Source organism: Nannospalax galili, unplaced genomic scaffold (genome assembly GCF_000622305.1).
Source record: "Nannospalax galili isolate Female #2095 unplaced genomic scaffold, S.galili_v1.0 scaffold1617, whole genome shotgun sequence".
In the NCBI taxonomy this organism is placed as follows: Eukaryota; Metazoa; Chordata; class Mammalia; order Rodentia; family Spalacidae; genus Nannospalax; species Nannospalax galili.
The window spans coordinates 10,679-25,678 of NW_008340915.1; the positions used below are offsets into that span (position 1 = coordinate 10,679).

The 15,000-nt window shown below is 43.2% G+C and overlaps 1 protein-coding gene across 1 annotated transcript; it reads right to left on the reverse strand.

Moving 5' to 3' along the window:
* Nucleotides 1-2,940: 2,940 nt before the first annotated feature.
* On the reverse strand, nucleotides 2,941-14,623 carry Akr1b10 (aldo-keto reductase family 1 member B10). Its single transcript, XM_008836067.3, has 10 exons — nucleotides 14,445-14,623; nucleotides 11,707-11,874; nucleotides 10,559-10,675; nucleotides 9,778-9,858; nucleotides 7,684-7,806; nucleotides 7,310-7,416; nucleotides 6,577-6,658; nucleotides 6,095-6,178; nucleotides 5,427-5,509; nucleotides 2,941-3,306 (listed from the first exon to the last, which is right to left on the reverse strand). Exons 1-10 carry the CDS (start codon nucleotides 14,508-14,510, stop codon nucleotides 3,264-3,266), a joined length of 954 nt encoding a protein of 317 aa, XP_008834289.1. The 5' UTR covers nucleotides 14,511-14,623; the 3' UTR covers nucleotides 2,941-3,263.
* Between the last annotated feature and the right edge of the window lie 377 nt (nucleotides 14,624-15,000).

A 15,000-nucleotide genomic window follows, 5' to 3' on the forward strand; every position in this document is an offset into this window, starting at 1 on the left:
TGGGAGGAGATATGAAGGAGAAGTAAAGGTAAGAATAGTTAGTCACAAGTTCTAGACAGGGAACCAGGAGAAATAGAATAGAGTGAATTTTAAATGTCCAAATCAAAGTCCATTAGAATTTCTTGGTGAAGGCTTCCAAAAGCATCATCTATTGGGTTCCTCCTCATTTTTCTTTTGGCTGGACTCCGGATCTGCTTTTCAGGCACTTGATGACTATTGCAGTGGCTAGAGTCACAGTTTGAGTTGCCTCTCAAATGGCTTCTAGACAGGGAGAAAGAAGAAATTTAACCATTATTTAGTTTTCAGATAAGAATAGTAGGTTTGTCTTTTTTGGCCTCAAGTAAGTCTGCAATGATGAACTAGGCCAAGATTTGAAGTCCTATATCTGAGTAGTATTTTTATCATGGAGAAAAATTTAGAATTTTGTAAATAACATCTCATATGAACTTTGGGCCTAACATCTAGGAAGTCCAACTTTTCAGACTCTAATGGAACTATATTGATCGTTTTAATTTTTGGTTATACTTTCCTTTTGAGTGTTTAAGACCATAAAGTTGGCCCAAATAAATCAATTTATTTTTACACTTAAGGTCATTTGAGGATCTGTTCCTCAGGGGTCACATAGGCTTGGGAGGAGCTCCTGGCTCATTTCTTTTACCAGTTCCATCTATGTGAAGATAAGTCAAAGGTCGTGCTCAACCATGTCTGGCTTTACTTGGAAGTATGAATGACATGTTTCCTCTGAGTTGACCCTCCTCTTTGTAGACTGGACACTGGTTCAAGTCCATCTCTTGGGGTCTCCATGGCCTCCCTGAACAAGAGGACAGGTGACTGACTCACCACAGTTACAGAACATTTTGAGGGATGTTCCCTAAGCCCCGGAACTTAGTCAACTTCGGAGGGCAAGGGCCAAAAACCTGTCCTTTAAGTCCCTCTGACCACATTAGTATAGGCCTCAATCTAAACATCCAATAAGGTTAATGGAACTTAAACATCCAATAAGGTTAATTCCGCCAGTCTGGTACTTTTAATTATCATGTGCTATGTAGATAAAGCTTAGGTAAAAAACCAAATATTCTCATATAAACCTTGACTAGATATATATTTTGTCCCTTATACTAGTTGACTAAACTATGACCATACAAATTTTAAGATTATGTGTGTATTATTTTTGTCTCATCCTTTATATATCATAACAAACCTACAAAGCCAATCACTTGCTTAGGCTTCTTCATATTTTATGCCTATTTTGGAAAATATTTCAATTCCCATATCCTTTTAACATCTTTTACATTTTCATTTTCTTTTTTAAAAAATAATTATGAGACATAGTAGCATTAACAAATAAATTTTCCATCTGTTGTGAGATTTTTTTTCCTGGGGATGCTAAGCAATGCTTATTCCCTTTTAAGTTTCCAGTGTCAAGCCAATGTTTGGTTAAAGTTTTACTGGGGAACCAATGAATTTATTGAGCTTATTTACTGAGATAACTGAGGGGTTGCTGAGTTGTGTGTATGACCTGAGGGTACGCACACTGGAAAGCCTTTATCCAGCATGGGTCATGCCTTCTCTTCCTAGCCTTCCCCAGATTGTATACTTTAGCCCTCCCCAAATCCAGGAGGTCATGTGTGATCAGGGCCAAATTACATACAGTTGGTTGGGAAGAGTGGCTGGACAATCCGGTGAGGGTCCAATGACCATGCTTGGCAAGAGATGGAATCAAAATTGAGGCTGCAACAAAGAGCTGATGGTCCACAGAAAGTATGACTTCTCCTGGGATTACCACCAAGAACCAACCAATGAAAAGCCTGATGCTCTTCAACTTCCTATGGGAGTTCCTACTGAGCAATTCCAGGGGAAGCCGTGACAAGGAAGCCTGGAAATGTAGGTGTCGACCTGTTCCCCACCATCATGCACACTGGGGAAAAGGCAAGGCAGAAAATCTGATAGTACTCATGAGCTGCAGAGGATGACGTGATTTAGCAATCTGAGGATGGGCATTGAATCTGGGAGCAGGGATGGGAGGTACAGGTGGTTTTCTACTATACTGGTTAGTACTTGGTTCCTCAATCATTTTCTTTTTTGGTCCTTTTGAGACAAGGTCTCCCTGTAACCACAGCTGCCCTGGAACTGACTATGAGACCAGGCTGACCTTGAACTAACAGAGATCTGCCTGCCTCTGCCTCCTGAGTGCTGGGATTAAAGGTGTGTACTACCACGCTATTTCCTTTTCTAAAAGCATTTGTAACAAATGTAGCAAAATGTTAGCATTATTAAATTTGAAAGATGTGTAGCCACATGGCCATTATGTTCCTCGCTATTTCTAGATAACTGGATCTTCCCTAAGAAATGCTATGGGAAAAGGATATGTCCCAGATTATTGGCAATAATATTTTTCATGTCCAGACTCCCCCACTTCCCACCCTTCCCCCAGGAATGCCCTTTGTGGATTCACAGGCTCTGCCAGCAGCAGCACTGACTTTTTGGCATGATGGCATGTTAAAGGCAAGGGGGAGAGGAAGAGGAAACGGTTAAGATAGTTACAGGGACAGAGGAGGGAAAGGGCCAGAACACTTCAAAGAGGGCATCAAATTGCATTTAATTTGGTTTAGCTGGGTGGCCACAAGCAAATTCTTGCCCTCCTCATGCTTACACGATAAGAGTTCGGGGTTGGAGAGATGGCTGCACAGGTAAGAGCACTGGTTACTCCTGCAGAGGCCCAAGGTTCAGTTCTCAGCATCCACATGGCAGCTAACAACTATTCGTAACTCCAATTTCAGGGGAATCCAACACCCTCTTCTGATTCCTCATGCATTGCACAATACAGGTGCACTCTACACACATGCAGGCAATACACTCATACACATAAAAATAATAAGTAAAATATTTTAAAAGTTGGACCTAATGATTTCACACATTCCAGAGTGCTTCAAACTGTGATGGGCATCATTGTTACTGTTATTTTTATTATTTTATCTTTACATCCTTAGTGTTATCAGAGTTCCTGGTGTTTGACAAACATTTGGTCAGATCAGAGCAGTGAAATAAATTGTAGTTCGCTTCCCTGAGTCACATTTCCATGGAACAGTCTACCTGTGGTTGGTCACCAGACTTAAATACAGCATCACCTAGATTTTGGCCTATATCAAGGCAAGCACAGGATGATGTCAGCCAGCCATGGCTAAAATAGGGCTCAGGAGGAGTGAGCTGTACATCAGCAAGTGTGTGGGGTCCACTCAGCGATGTCATCAGATGATGCAGCTTCAGTAGTCTGCATTGTAAGGAAACTCTTCCATATTGGTCGTCCTGCAGCAACAAGCACCGAGAACAATGTTCTTAGAAGCAACAAATGCCATCTAATAGGCTTTTTTAAAGTCAGGGTCTTATCTATCCCAGGGTGGCCTTGAACTCATTATGTAATGAATGACAACCTTGAACTTATGTCATGCCTGCCTCTGCCTTCTGAGTGTTGGGATTAGAGGCATATGCCACCAGGACTGGTTTTATGTGCTTCTGGGGACCCAACCCAAGGCTTAGTGCATACTAGCAAGCACTTTACCAACTGGACCACATTCCCAGCCCAGGCATTCTTATGTGGTATACTAAACTGTCTACGTGCATTCTCAGCCTCTCCCTAGTGCACCCCCTGAGACTATGACACAAGAGAAGGGACCTTCCATCAAATTGATGAGAGGGGTATTTGAGAAAAGGCAGGGAAATAAGCAGTGGCCGGGTCACCAGAATAAGTCATAATGAAGAATCCTAAGGAACCTGGCACACAGCCAGGTGCCTCATTAGTACTGTTTCAATTCATTCTCATATTACTGTGAGGAAGGGAAGAACACTGAAATGATGAGTTGGTTATTGTATTAAAGAAGATAATATAGGGTCTAGAGAGACGGCTCAACAATTAAGAGCACTGGCTGCTCTTGCAGAGAACCTAGGTTCGATTTCTAGCACCCACATGGTGGCTAACAGCCATGCATAATTCCAGGGGATTAAACGCCCTCGTCTGGCCTCTTTGGGTATTGCATGGTATGGATGCACTTACAAACATGAAAGTACTATACACATAAAACAAAAATAAATAAATATTTTAAGAAAGGAGATAATCAGGCTATGAGCTAAGACTCTTGATAAATATTAAACTAATATTCAAGGATGTATGCTATAATTATAATTATTCCTACTTTGTAAATAAAGAAACCAAATTGAAGTTACCAAATCAACCCAAGGCATCATAGCCAATGAATAACTGGCAGAGATTGTATTACAGGCCAGCGAGGCTTACTTTGGTGCTAACCAATCCATGACTTCCACTCATATATGCAATTTCATGTGTTGTTCCCATTAAAGGCCCAACAAGCATCACAGACATATCTCAAACCAAACTTCTGACTTCTCCTAAATGGCAATTCTGGTCTCGAGTTGCTCAAGCAAAAACAAACCAAGTAAACAGAGATCATTGCACTGTTATTGTGTTGGCAAATCCGGTAGGCTCTGTTTTCCCATTTATCCAGAATCTAGTCTTCCTCATTTCCTCCACCAACATGACCCAGGTCCAATGAGGGTCAGCTCTTTCCCCAAATTATTCTAGTAGGCTCCCTGCATCTCCCAATGCAGAAGTCAGTGTGGCTCTTTTGAGACATGTCAACTCATGCCATCTTCTGCTCAGAATCCTCTCATGGCTTCTCAGCTGCTTGAGAGCTAAAATCCAAGTTCCTCCGTGGTCTACACCACCTGTGTGCCCTTAGCCTACGGTTGTGTCAGACTTCATTTCTTCTTACAGTAGCCCTCACTCCAGAGGCTTCACTGTCCTTACTCAAGCCCAGTCTCTGGGCTTTTTCACCTCCTTCTCTCATTGCCAAGAATGCTATTCCTCTAAATATAGGTCCTGGGGCTTGTCCTTCACTTCCTTCATCTGTCACTCTATCCACAAAACTGCCCCTGCATCATCACACAGGAAGCGTCAGTTCCACCAGAACCCAGTATTTCCTGTGCCTTTTACCCTACTCCTACTCTAGTTTTTGTTACTCTCTAATGTATATATTTGGACTCATTTCCACTATCCCCTTCTAGAACATGACTGGAAAGCATGAAGTTTGCATAGTGTGATACTCCAAACACCTAGAACATGACTGGCCCACAACACATTACAAAGAAGTCATTGAGTGAGTGATTAGATGAGTGCTCTGCCTCCTACGGAGCAATGGCACAGCTTTTCTTAAAATCTTAGCTCTATGTGCAAGGTTCAGAAAGTGAGCAGCAATTGATAGTGTTTCTCAAGATTCTCCAATGCAAATTTTACATTTTCACAACTGCCAGAAAATAGTATTTAAGGACAAAATTACACCAGATGTCTTCCAACCCTTGAAGCTAATTCTGCACAACTTTAGAAAACACCTCTGTAACCCTATACCACTTACTCAGGCAGCAAACAGGCCCTCCAGTTTCTGTTGAAGCTGAGAATGGCGGCCATCTCCTCATCAGTCAGCTGGAAGTCAAAGACCTGTATGGGCAAGAGATCCAAAGCATCCTTAGGAAGTAAAGGTCTGGGATGGGAAGCTCTTGGCATTTCCTCCCTTAGGTCCAGAATACACACTTTTGTATACATTGTATACATTAGGGTTCAGTGTTCCAAAAAATGAGAGATTGGACTTATAGGCATGAAACCTCAGTGTGTGCAGTCTGTGATCCTTGAAGGACACATGGATTCTTCCAGGAGACATTTCACCAAATCTAGTCCAGACCTCTCCTGCAAACAGGTGGGTATGTAGGACTGGGCAGTCTACTCTTGGGAGGACAGTCTAGGACCCCTGATCTACATGTATAAGGGTATATCAGGCTCTTCTCAGTGGTATAAGGCACAGTTGTGCTCAGTCTTGACAGGCCTTCTCAGATCCTGCTCTCAGCCCATTACTGGCTCACTAGTGATTCATCTCTGGCCTGTTGAGGCAAGCTCCCTGGCCTAAGATTCATAAGATGACCAGAAGAGAGGATACACTGACAATGCAGGGACTGGATGAGATGCCTGTGAGGACTCTCCTGTCATCTGCTCCACTGGGGACTATCAGACAATCAGCCAGGATCTTACCTGAAAGTTCTCACGTATGCGTGAGGGTGTCACAGACTTGGGGATCACCACCACGTTCCTCTGGATATGGAACCTAATCAGGACCTGTGCAGAAAGAAGGGAAGACGTGTCCACTTATCTACAAGGCCCCCTCCATTCTAGTGGAAAGAAGACTGTCTCTGTCTCTCCTTTTGGCTTTAGCTACAACAGCTAATATTAACTGAAGACTTCACTATTAGGGGCACTTGCCAGTCGTCTTATCCCCCTTAATCCTTAAAGAAACAGCATAATTTCTCTAGCTAAGAATGGGGGCTCAGCAGGAAGCCAATGGGCAGAGATGGTCCTTATTTCATTGATACCAGCTGTATTTGCAGGAGATTCCAAGAGATTTACAAGTCCTATTTCGTCTTCTCCAGGGTATTATAAAAAGGCAACACAAATAAAACACAAGACTACAAGAATGGATTTATAGATTTAAAAAGGAGGAAACCACTCCATTTTACCTGGGCTGATGTTTTCTTGTGCTTTGTAGCAATCGCTTTAATCTTTGGATCCTCCAGTAGTGAAGGGTCCTCTGGCTTGGCCCTAGAGGTGGAAAGATGGCTGGAGTGAGTAATCACATTGGCTACCACGGAGCATCACTCCCATGGCAGTAAAAACGCTGAGCATCACAGTCTTCTTGGTCTGTGAGGCAGGCAGAAGAGACACCACCAGAAAGCTTTGTGTCTTTCCTGTGGGCCCTTCCATGGGCTCAGGAGCCTCAGCAATTTGTTAAGGCTTCTCTGGCATTGGAGGACAGAAATAGAGTATTCTTTTAAATTTTGTATTTATTTTTTAATTTTTTATGTACACGAGTGCTTTGCCTGCATGCATGTAAGTGCACCCATGTCTTGCAATTCCTGCAGAGGCCACAAGAGGGTGTAGGACCCTGGGAACCAGAGCTACAGATGACTGCTAGCCACCATGTAGGTGCTGGGAACCAAACCCAGATCCCCTGCAGAGGCGGCCAGTGCTCCCAGCCACTGAGCCATCTCTCTAGTCCCCAGAAATGGAGTATTCTTAAGAGAATGAAACATGCTGTCTTTTTTTTAACATTGTTTCTCCCCCCAAGTCCATTTGTGTATGCCATAGACATAGTTTTCCCAAGTGCCTAACAAATTTATAACAATATTATCCAATTATGAAACACTAATTTTAAGAATAAAAAAACAAAAAGCCATCATTCGGAAGCCTCACCAAGGTCTATCTGGAGAGCCCAGGGGGCTGTAGGCCGTGACAGTGATGCCCTTGGAGTGGCAGTACTGGATCAGTTTGTCCTGGGTGAGGTATGGGTGGCACTCGACCTGCAAAGGTAAACAACTCCATCACTAAGGAAGTTGGCTTGTTTTTTGAGTGGCTCAGAGGGAGTTCTACATAGGAAAAGACCACCATGCAAAATCCAAACACAGTCTGTTGTAGACTTGCTACTGATCAGACCCAGAGATCTGTCTCCCACATCCCCATGCATCCTGAATACTGATCCCTGAAATGTGACTCAGTACATAGCACTAAAGGTGCTTCCAAATGTTCAAGTAGTCAGAGAAAGACCCATTTTGCCAAATAGAATTTACCTGATTGGTCACTGGTTTATGTTTCAGTCCAGGTTTGTTCAGGATCCTTTCAATCTGGAAGTGGTTGAAGTTGGAGATGCCCAAGGCTTTCACTAATCCCTCATCCACCAGTTCTTCCATAACCTGTCATAGAAGGAATGTCTTTTTGATGGTTGTAGACTATACAGATGCTGGCTTTTGTTAATCCTGCGATACGAGGAATGGATAAAGGGCCCACCAGGTAGGTGAGTTACAGCACAAGGAAGAAATCTCAGTCCCACAGTGGATTCCCATCAAGGGCTGATTTCAGCCTCACTTTTCTTCCCTAGGCCAAATGTCACTAGTATTGAAAGGTGAAGGTTGTGTGTACTTTATGTCTCACCCCATCCAAACCCTGGGTGACTCGGTCATCTGGGAAAGAGGCTGTAGCCTGTGTAAGTGCACCTGTGTCATGCAATTCCTGTGGAGGCCAGAAGAGGGTGTCGAGTCCCCTGGAACTGGAGTTATGGATGGTTGAGAGCCATCATATGAATGCTGGGAACTGAACCTGGGTCCTCTGCAGGAGCAGTCAGTGCTCTTAACCACTGAGCCATCTCTCCAGCCCCCTTAATTCAATTTTGAAAATGAACTATGCAAAGCAGGATTATTTGATTTTTAAAAGCAAGGTGCTTGTCTTTTCTGATGTCTATATATGTGTTCCTGTTTGACAAGCACTGTGCTAAAAGTTTTGGTAACTAGACTTGTAAGTCAGATAGACCTAGGTTCATTCTCAATTGTGTTATATCCTTGCTCCATAATGATTTTATTATTTGTATGTGGGGAAAGTAACATTTCCTCACTGATAACTCACAGGCTCTGTGGTTAAAGTTCTAAGTGTTAACTATCTTAATCCTTACAACATCCTGGAGGATACATATTAGTGGCATATATTATGTGAATTTTAAAAATAATATACATATATACATATATATATAATGTGTGTGCATGCATGTGTGTTCATGTGTGCAGGCATGTGTATTTCACTGCAAGTGTGAGGATGTCAGATCCCTGGCAGGCAGATAGGGAAAGGTCCACTGATAAGCAACAGAAGTGGAAAACTTCAGGCTTCTACCTCACTGGAGATAAAAACTTAGCAGGCTTTTTCTCCCTCCGGGTAGACCCTCTCCTGACCAGTCCAGAACAATCCAGAAAAGTCCAAGGTCAGTCCTGGACACACCTCAGCTAGAAGCTGTGACCTGTCAGCACTTTCTTCTTTAAGTAGACCAATCTAAAATTAGGTGTGAGGGGGTGCGGGGGACACATTCACCAAAAGCACTTGAAAGACAGAAGACCTCCTAGGGGCTTTGGATTTCGATTTCTGAATCCCCGCTTCACTTGTGGAGAGCTTTTCTCTGTGTGAGCATGAGAGAGAGAGAGAGAGAGAGAGAGAGAGAGAGAGAGTGTGTGTGTGTTCCTTTGCTTTTAATAAATCTGTTGTCGTCTCAACAAAGATTCTTGTTGCCTCTTAATTCTTTAACTGGCAGAGAAAATGAACCCAATCAAGACCCCTTATCGGTAACAAAAGGACAATGTTGGATGTTGTTCCTCAGTCTCTACCCTGTTTTTAAGCTCTGTGTGTGCCAGACTAGGATTCTAGGGATTCCTGTCTCTCCCTCTCACCTTCAAGCACTTGATGACAGATGCCACCACACCTGGCTTTACTTGGGCTCTGGGAACCTGAGCTTAGGCATATGCAACAAACACTTCACCCACTGAGCCTCTCCCAACCGGTGTTCTATCTTTAGATGAGGAAACTGGCTTGAGTTTTTAAAAAGCCCTTAGGTTATTCAGCTAATATGTGCAAATCAGGACAACATTCCTGAACCTAGTGCCTCCCCCTCGGGTTTCAGGACAGCGTAAGTTTACCTGAAACTAAGGAACACTACTATATTTCCTGCCGCATCTGAGGTCCTAATCACCTTAAAATGTCTATGATGGCAGGTGAAACTCAATCCAAATGTGGCGCAGAAGGAGCAGGAACTGGAGAAGAACAGTGACGGAGTGACACACAAAGCCACAGGCCTTTTCATAGCAGCACAGAGATCTAATGTACACCCAGAAGAAGCTGGAACCTACCTCCCAGGCATCCAAGAATGTTATTTTACTGGTGAGAATATTGCCTTTATCATCTTTGGGGAATAACTCCTTTCCCCTGGGCTGTAAATACAAAACAAAAAGCTCATTGGAATCTGCATCGGGATTCCTGCTTTCAAGGACAGAGAAACACCATATACCCACTAGCATTTGGTCAAGCTCTGAAGAACACCTACAGACAGCAAGTTTCAATAAAATCTGTTTTTATCTACTATGGTGTGTAAATCCTAGATTTCAGAAACTGCTGGGCTGGTTTCCACATCTGGTGTTAGTATATTGTAGAAGCCATCATTTTCACATGAAAATTAACCTCACATACCCAGACCCACATAAACTTGAGGGAAATTTTAATTTCAAGATTACTTAGGCAAGGGCTAGAGTTGAAGGATATGGATTGCTGGGGAAGATAGCCATCAGCTTCTAGCCTTACAGCCTCCAGAAGGCTGGAGTTTGGGACAGCTTTCATCACTAGCTATTCATTACAGCAGAGCTCCAGGTATTGAGCAGGGTGTTCTGGCTACTTCTCAGTATCATCCTACTTGGGTTCTGCTCCAGGATGCCACTGTCTGGGCATGCCCTGAAATACATTATGCAACAGCAGTCCTAGGGATGCTTTGAGAGGACAGCAGCCCTAGGGATGCCTGGACACAGAATTGATAGGAGGGTGACAGGTCTACCCCTACCCTTTACCACAGCCCTGGCACCACTGCTATTTTCTGGCGTTTGCCTAGCAGCTAGAGATGGGGAAGAGAGCAGTTCAAACCTGAAGTCCTTGTGGCCAGTGAATAAGATAGAGGTCCAGATAGTCTAGTTTCAGATCTGTGAGGGTCTTCTGGAAGGCTTCCTTCAGCAGTTTTCTCTCAAAGCAGGTGGGCCATAACTGTAGAGTGTGACAAAGAGGCATTAGAACTGGGGAGAGAAATGGCCACGCCATACTCATGATCCCTGCTTTGAAATTTGCAGCCTGATCTAACCCCAGGACAGGTTATTTGTACCTAACAAAACTGGCTAATTAATATACTTGACTGAGTACCAAAGGTCTCCAGGGCTCAGAAAGTCAAGCCGTTTCCTCAATGCTGAGGGATTTAATTTTTCCATGTACATAGCATTCTATTTGTTGAATAGATCATTTAGCCTATTTGGCCACTGGTTAAATATTTATGTGCCTGTGTTATTCACTTCTTAGCTGTCTGCTCTTTGAGGGCAGGAATTGTGTTTAGCTTTTAAATTTCAAGCATTCTGATGCTATTAGGGATACTTCTATATCTTCAGGCTAGCAGGCCCTAATGGTGCATTACAAGGAGTTTATTCGTACATGGCCACTCTGGACAGGTGATCTGTTTGTCATACGAGGTGCATTTTCCAATGGAAACTAGAGTATATCAGCAAGTTATGTAAGATACATAGGCAATGATTGTCAATAACATAACTTTACATGCTCCCTATTCTTCTTTTAATAACCTTTTATTATAATTTATCTTTCACTGAATTGAAATGAAAAGTGATTCCTATGTGACAATTTTTTTAATGCTCCCACCATTTTACAAAATACCCGTGTCTATAAACCTCACTGAGACCACAGTGCTGAGCAGTGGGGCTCATGATCTATTCCTGACTGTTCCCCTAGCCTCTCACTGGGTAGATGAATCCCACTGACAGAAAACATAGATGTCAAGGGCACCAGGATCTCAACAGAGCCATTTCCACTGTGGGAAAATCAAACCAAACATAGGAGAGTAGACTAACAGCATCTTCTTACCAGTACAAATTTGGGGTGTGGGTATTTGTATACAGGGGTATAATAAAGGTAAAGAAGAGGGCTTGGAGAATTATAGGCACATAGGAAAAGCTGGGCATAGACCAGACACTTCAGGACCTTGAAGTCCTATCCACCCAGTGGGCTGTGAGTACCTTGCTCACAATGAAGAGGTCCTCCCGCTTCACAACCTTCTCTTTGATCTTCTCTTGGATGGCTTCTCCCACCTCGTTCTCGTTCTGATAGGTATACGCACAGTCAATGTGGCGATATCCAGTGTCAATGGCCACTTTCACTGCTTCCTTGACTTGGCCTGGGGGAGACTGAAAGGCAACAGAAAAGACCATCAGATGCTCTTATACCAAGACCACCCTCAACAGGTTTCACAGAGCCCAGCATCTCCAAATCATAGTCTCACTGGGGTTCCATTTGCAAGGAGATATTTGGGAGGATAGCATACTCTGGAAAACTTTTTAAGAGGAAAGAAAAAGTGAATTGATTGTATAATTATCACCCCACATTCCTAACTACAAACTGGTTCCCCTCTAATCCACCTTGGTTGGGAAGTGTGTCTATTTGCCTGGGGGTGACAGATGGCTCTTGGTGCAACTTACAAAAGGCTAAATTCGACTCTGAAGTGACAGAAATTTCAGACCCCACACAGTGATAAGGATCTAGAAAGTGACCATTACAGGATAAATCTGAACTCTATGACATAACACTGTATAAGGCTGACCAGAATCCTCGGTCTTTAAACTCTTACTACAAAATAGGCACAGTAACAGCTTGTGCCACAAGGGGAAGTAAAGTTTTTAGTACATCGTCTGAAGGTCAGGATCATTAGATGCAATCCAATAGATAACCATTGTATTAGAAAAGAACAAATAGGAAACTTTCTAACAACAAAATTTCTTTTCCACTAACAAGAAAAAGAAAGAGAAAAAAAAAGAGCATTTGAAATACTGCATTCTGATCTACCCTAGCCAAGTCAGACACTGGACTGGGAAAATAAGCACTTAAAATTCATCTCTCAGTAGAGTGGAGTGGCACATGACTGAATCCCAGCACTAGGGAGACGGGGGCAGGAGGATCATGAGTATGAAGCCAGCCCAGGGCATGTCACTGTCTCATTAAAATAGGAGCAGTAATAAAATAATAATAATAATAATAATTAATAATAATAATAATAATAATAATAATAATAATGGAGCCAGCGAGATACCTTATCTAGTAAAAAGCACTTCTACCTGTTGGAAGAAGAAAAAGGACTCCCACAAGTTGTCCTCTAACCTTCATGTGTGCACTATGATACATGCATGCCCACACATACACACAAGAAGTAGATATAATTAATTGGCCCGGGCTTGTAATCTCTGTAGTCGGGTGGCAGAGGCAGGAGGATTTGTGAGTCTGAAACAGCCTAGAGCATGTAGCTGTCCCCAAAATATAAGATAAAACCCAGAAAACCTTAAAGCAAACAAACAAGAAAACAAAACAAAACAAAACCTCTCCATTTCTCACCAAATCTAGAACAGTACTGTGTTTAAGTATCAACCACTGAAACACACCAAAACAGCTATACTCCAGCTGGGACAAGAAATTGCCTTCAGCAGTTCAGAAGTAGGGGTGGGGCTCTAAAGTATCACACCCTGCAGCTTTTCCACTGATTAGAACAAAATCCTTTACCATAATACCATTTCCTTATCTTGAAAACAACTCCCTTCCTAGCTTTACAACTACTTTTAAAAATCTGAAAATTAGCTTCTGATAAATTTTATCAGAGGTGAGTATATTAACTGGAATCATTTGCCAACTTGGTAGAGTGTTAAATTTCTAATTTGGAGCAAATCTTGCTATTCAGGTAAGATTTCTACCTGGTGCTGTGACAAAGAGGGATTCTACTTTCTGTCCCCAGGAGGAGAGAAAAACAGGGAAAAGAACACAAGAGAGACAGAAGAGGAAGCTAAGCTACCTGGAATAGGAGGTAAGGGCTCCAAAAACAGCTCCTGGTAGTGGCTGAGGCAGGAGGATTGAGTATGTAGCCAACCTAAACCACATACTGAGTTCCAGGGTAGCCTGCTCTATAGTACCAGTCCCTGTCTCCAGAAACCAAAGACAGCTCTGGAAACAAGTTGGTATTGTCAAGTAACCACTAAAAGAAAAGGCAAAGAAAGCAATTAGAAGATGGAACAATGTCAGGCTTGTCCTGAGAGAGACTGGGACATCTTCACTGGGCTCCAGGGTGAGCCTTGGGGAATTTTGCCAAGAGATATTAACACAGCCTGGGCTGAGTTCTGGACTGCCGCCAGCCCAGGCTCTCTGTGGTCCCGATGCTGCTTAGACTTTAACGTGCACCAGAACCAGCTGGAGTTCTTGGTCAAGTGCAGGTGCCAAGTCAGCAGCCTGGGCTGGGGTCTGAGATTCTGCATTTCCCACACCTCTTGGGCCATGCAGATGCTGCTTGTAGAGTCCTACACATGAGCAGCAAGTGTGGTGTCATTTGGGGCTTGGTGTCCTCTCTCTGAATGACTACTCAACCAGAAAAAAACCCACAGCCAAGACTTGAAAAATGCCGGGAGTATCTTAAGTTCAGAGGAAAAACTTGCTAAGAGAGTAACTGCTTGGAGACGTTTTTACAAAGTCCAGAGCCAGCTAGAAACCTGGTACCTCTTAGGAAAGTTAGCATCACAGTTGGGAAAAGCCAGAGCTCTGAGGCCTGAAGCAGCCACACCCTTGCCCCCCCCCCCCAAAAAAAACAAAAAAACACAAAAAAACGAGGGCAGTTTTGATCCTGACTCTATAGAGTTCCAAACTCTGGGCTGATGCTGTGCAAGGAAGAGAAAATGTCAAACGCTCCTGGAGGAAAGCAGGCGCCCCAAGATTGCATACGCACCTTCCACGTGCCCAAGCCCACGATAGGCATCTTGGCTTTGGTACTGAGCTCCACAAAGGTGGCCATGGCTGCTGTAGAAGTGGTTCTGAGAGAGCAGGTAGATGTCTGTGTCCCGGTTAAGGGGGCAGGAAGTTTTCTGTCTGTCCTAAATGAGGAGGCTGGCTCTTAACTGAATGAGCAAGCAGTGCTGCCCCAGGGCAGGAGCCCTGAAACAGGAAGTCCTTTTCAGTCTTTTCTGTGATTAAGTGATGTGAGTGACGATCAAACACTGGATAGTGCAAGGTCTCCCCAGTGCACAATGCATGAATTAGTTTTGGAGGTTTGTGAACCTAAATAACATACCATTTAAAATCCTCCAAGATGAATTAGTAAATTGATTTGGGAAGGAACTTTGGCTAGAGGATAGTGAGCCCTGTAGGTTTTCAAGGTGATTGAGGCAAGGAAAAGTTTCAGAGGCAAAATGAGCAGGCTTACAAAAAATATTTTGAGACAACTACTGTTGGCCATAAGGACAAATAGCAAACAGATGCCTGTCTGAAAATAAAAGACAGTGGTA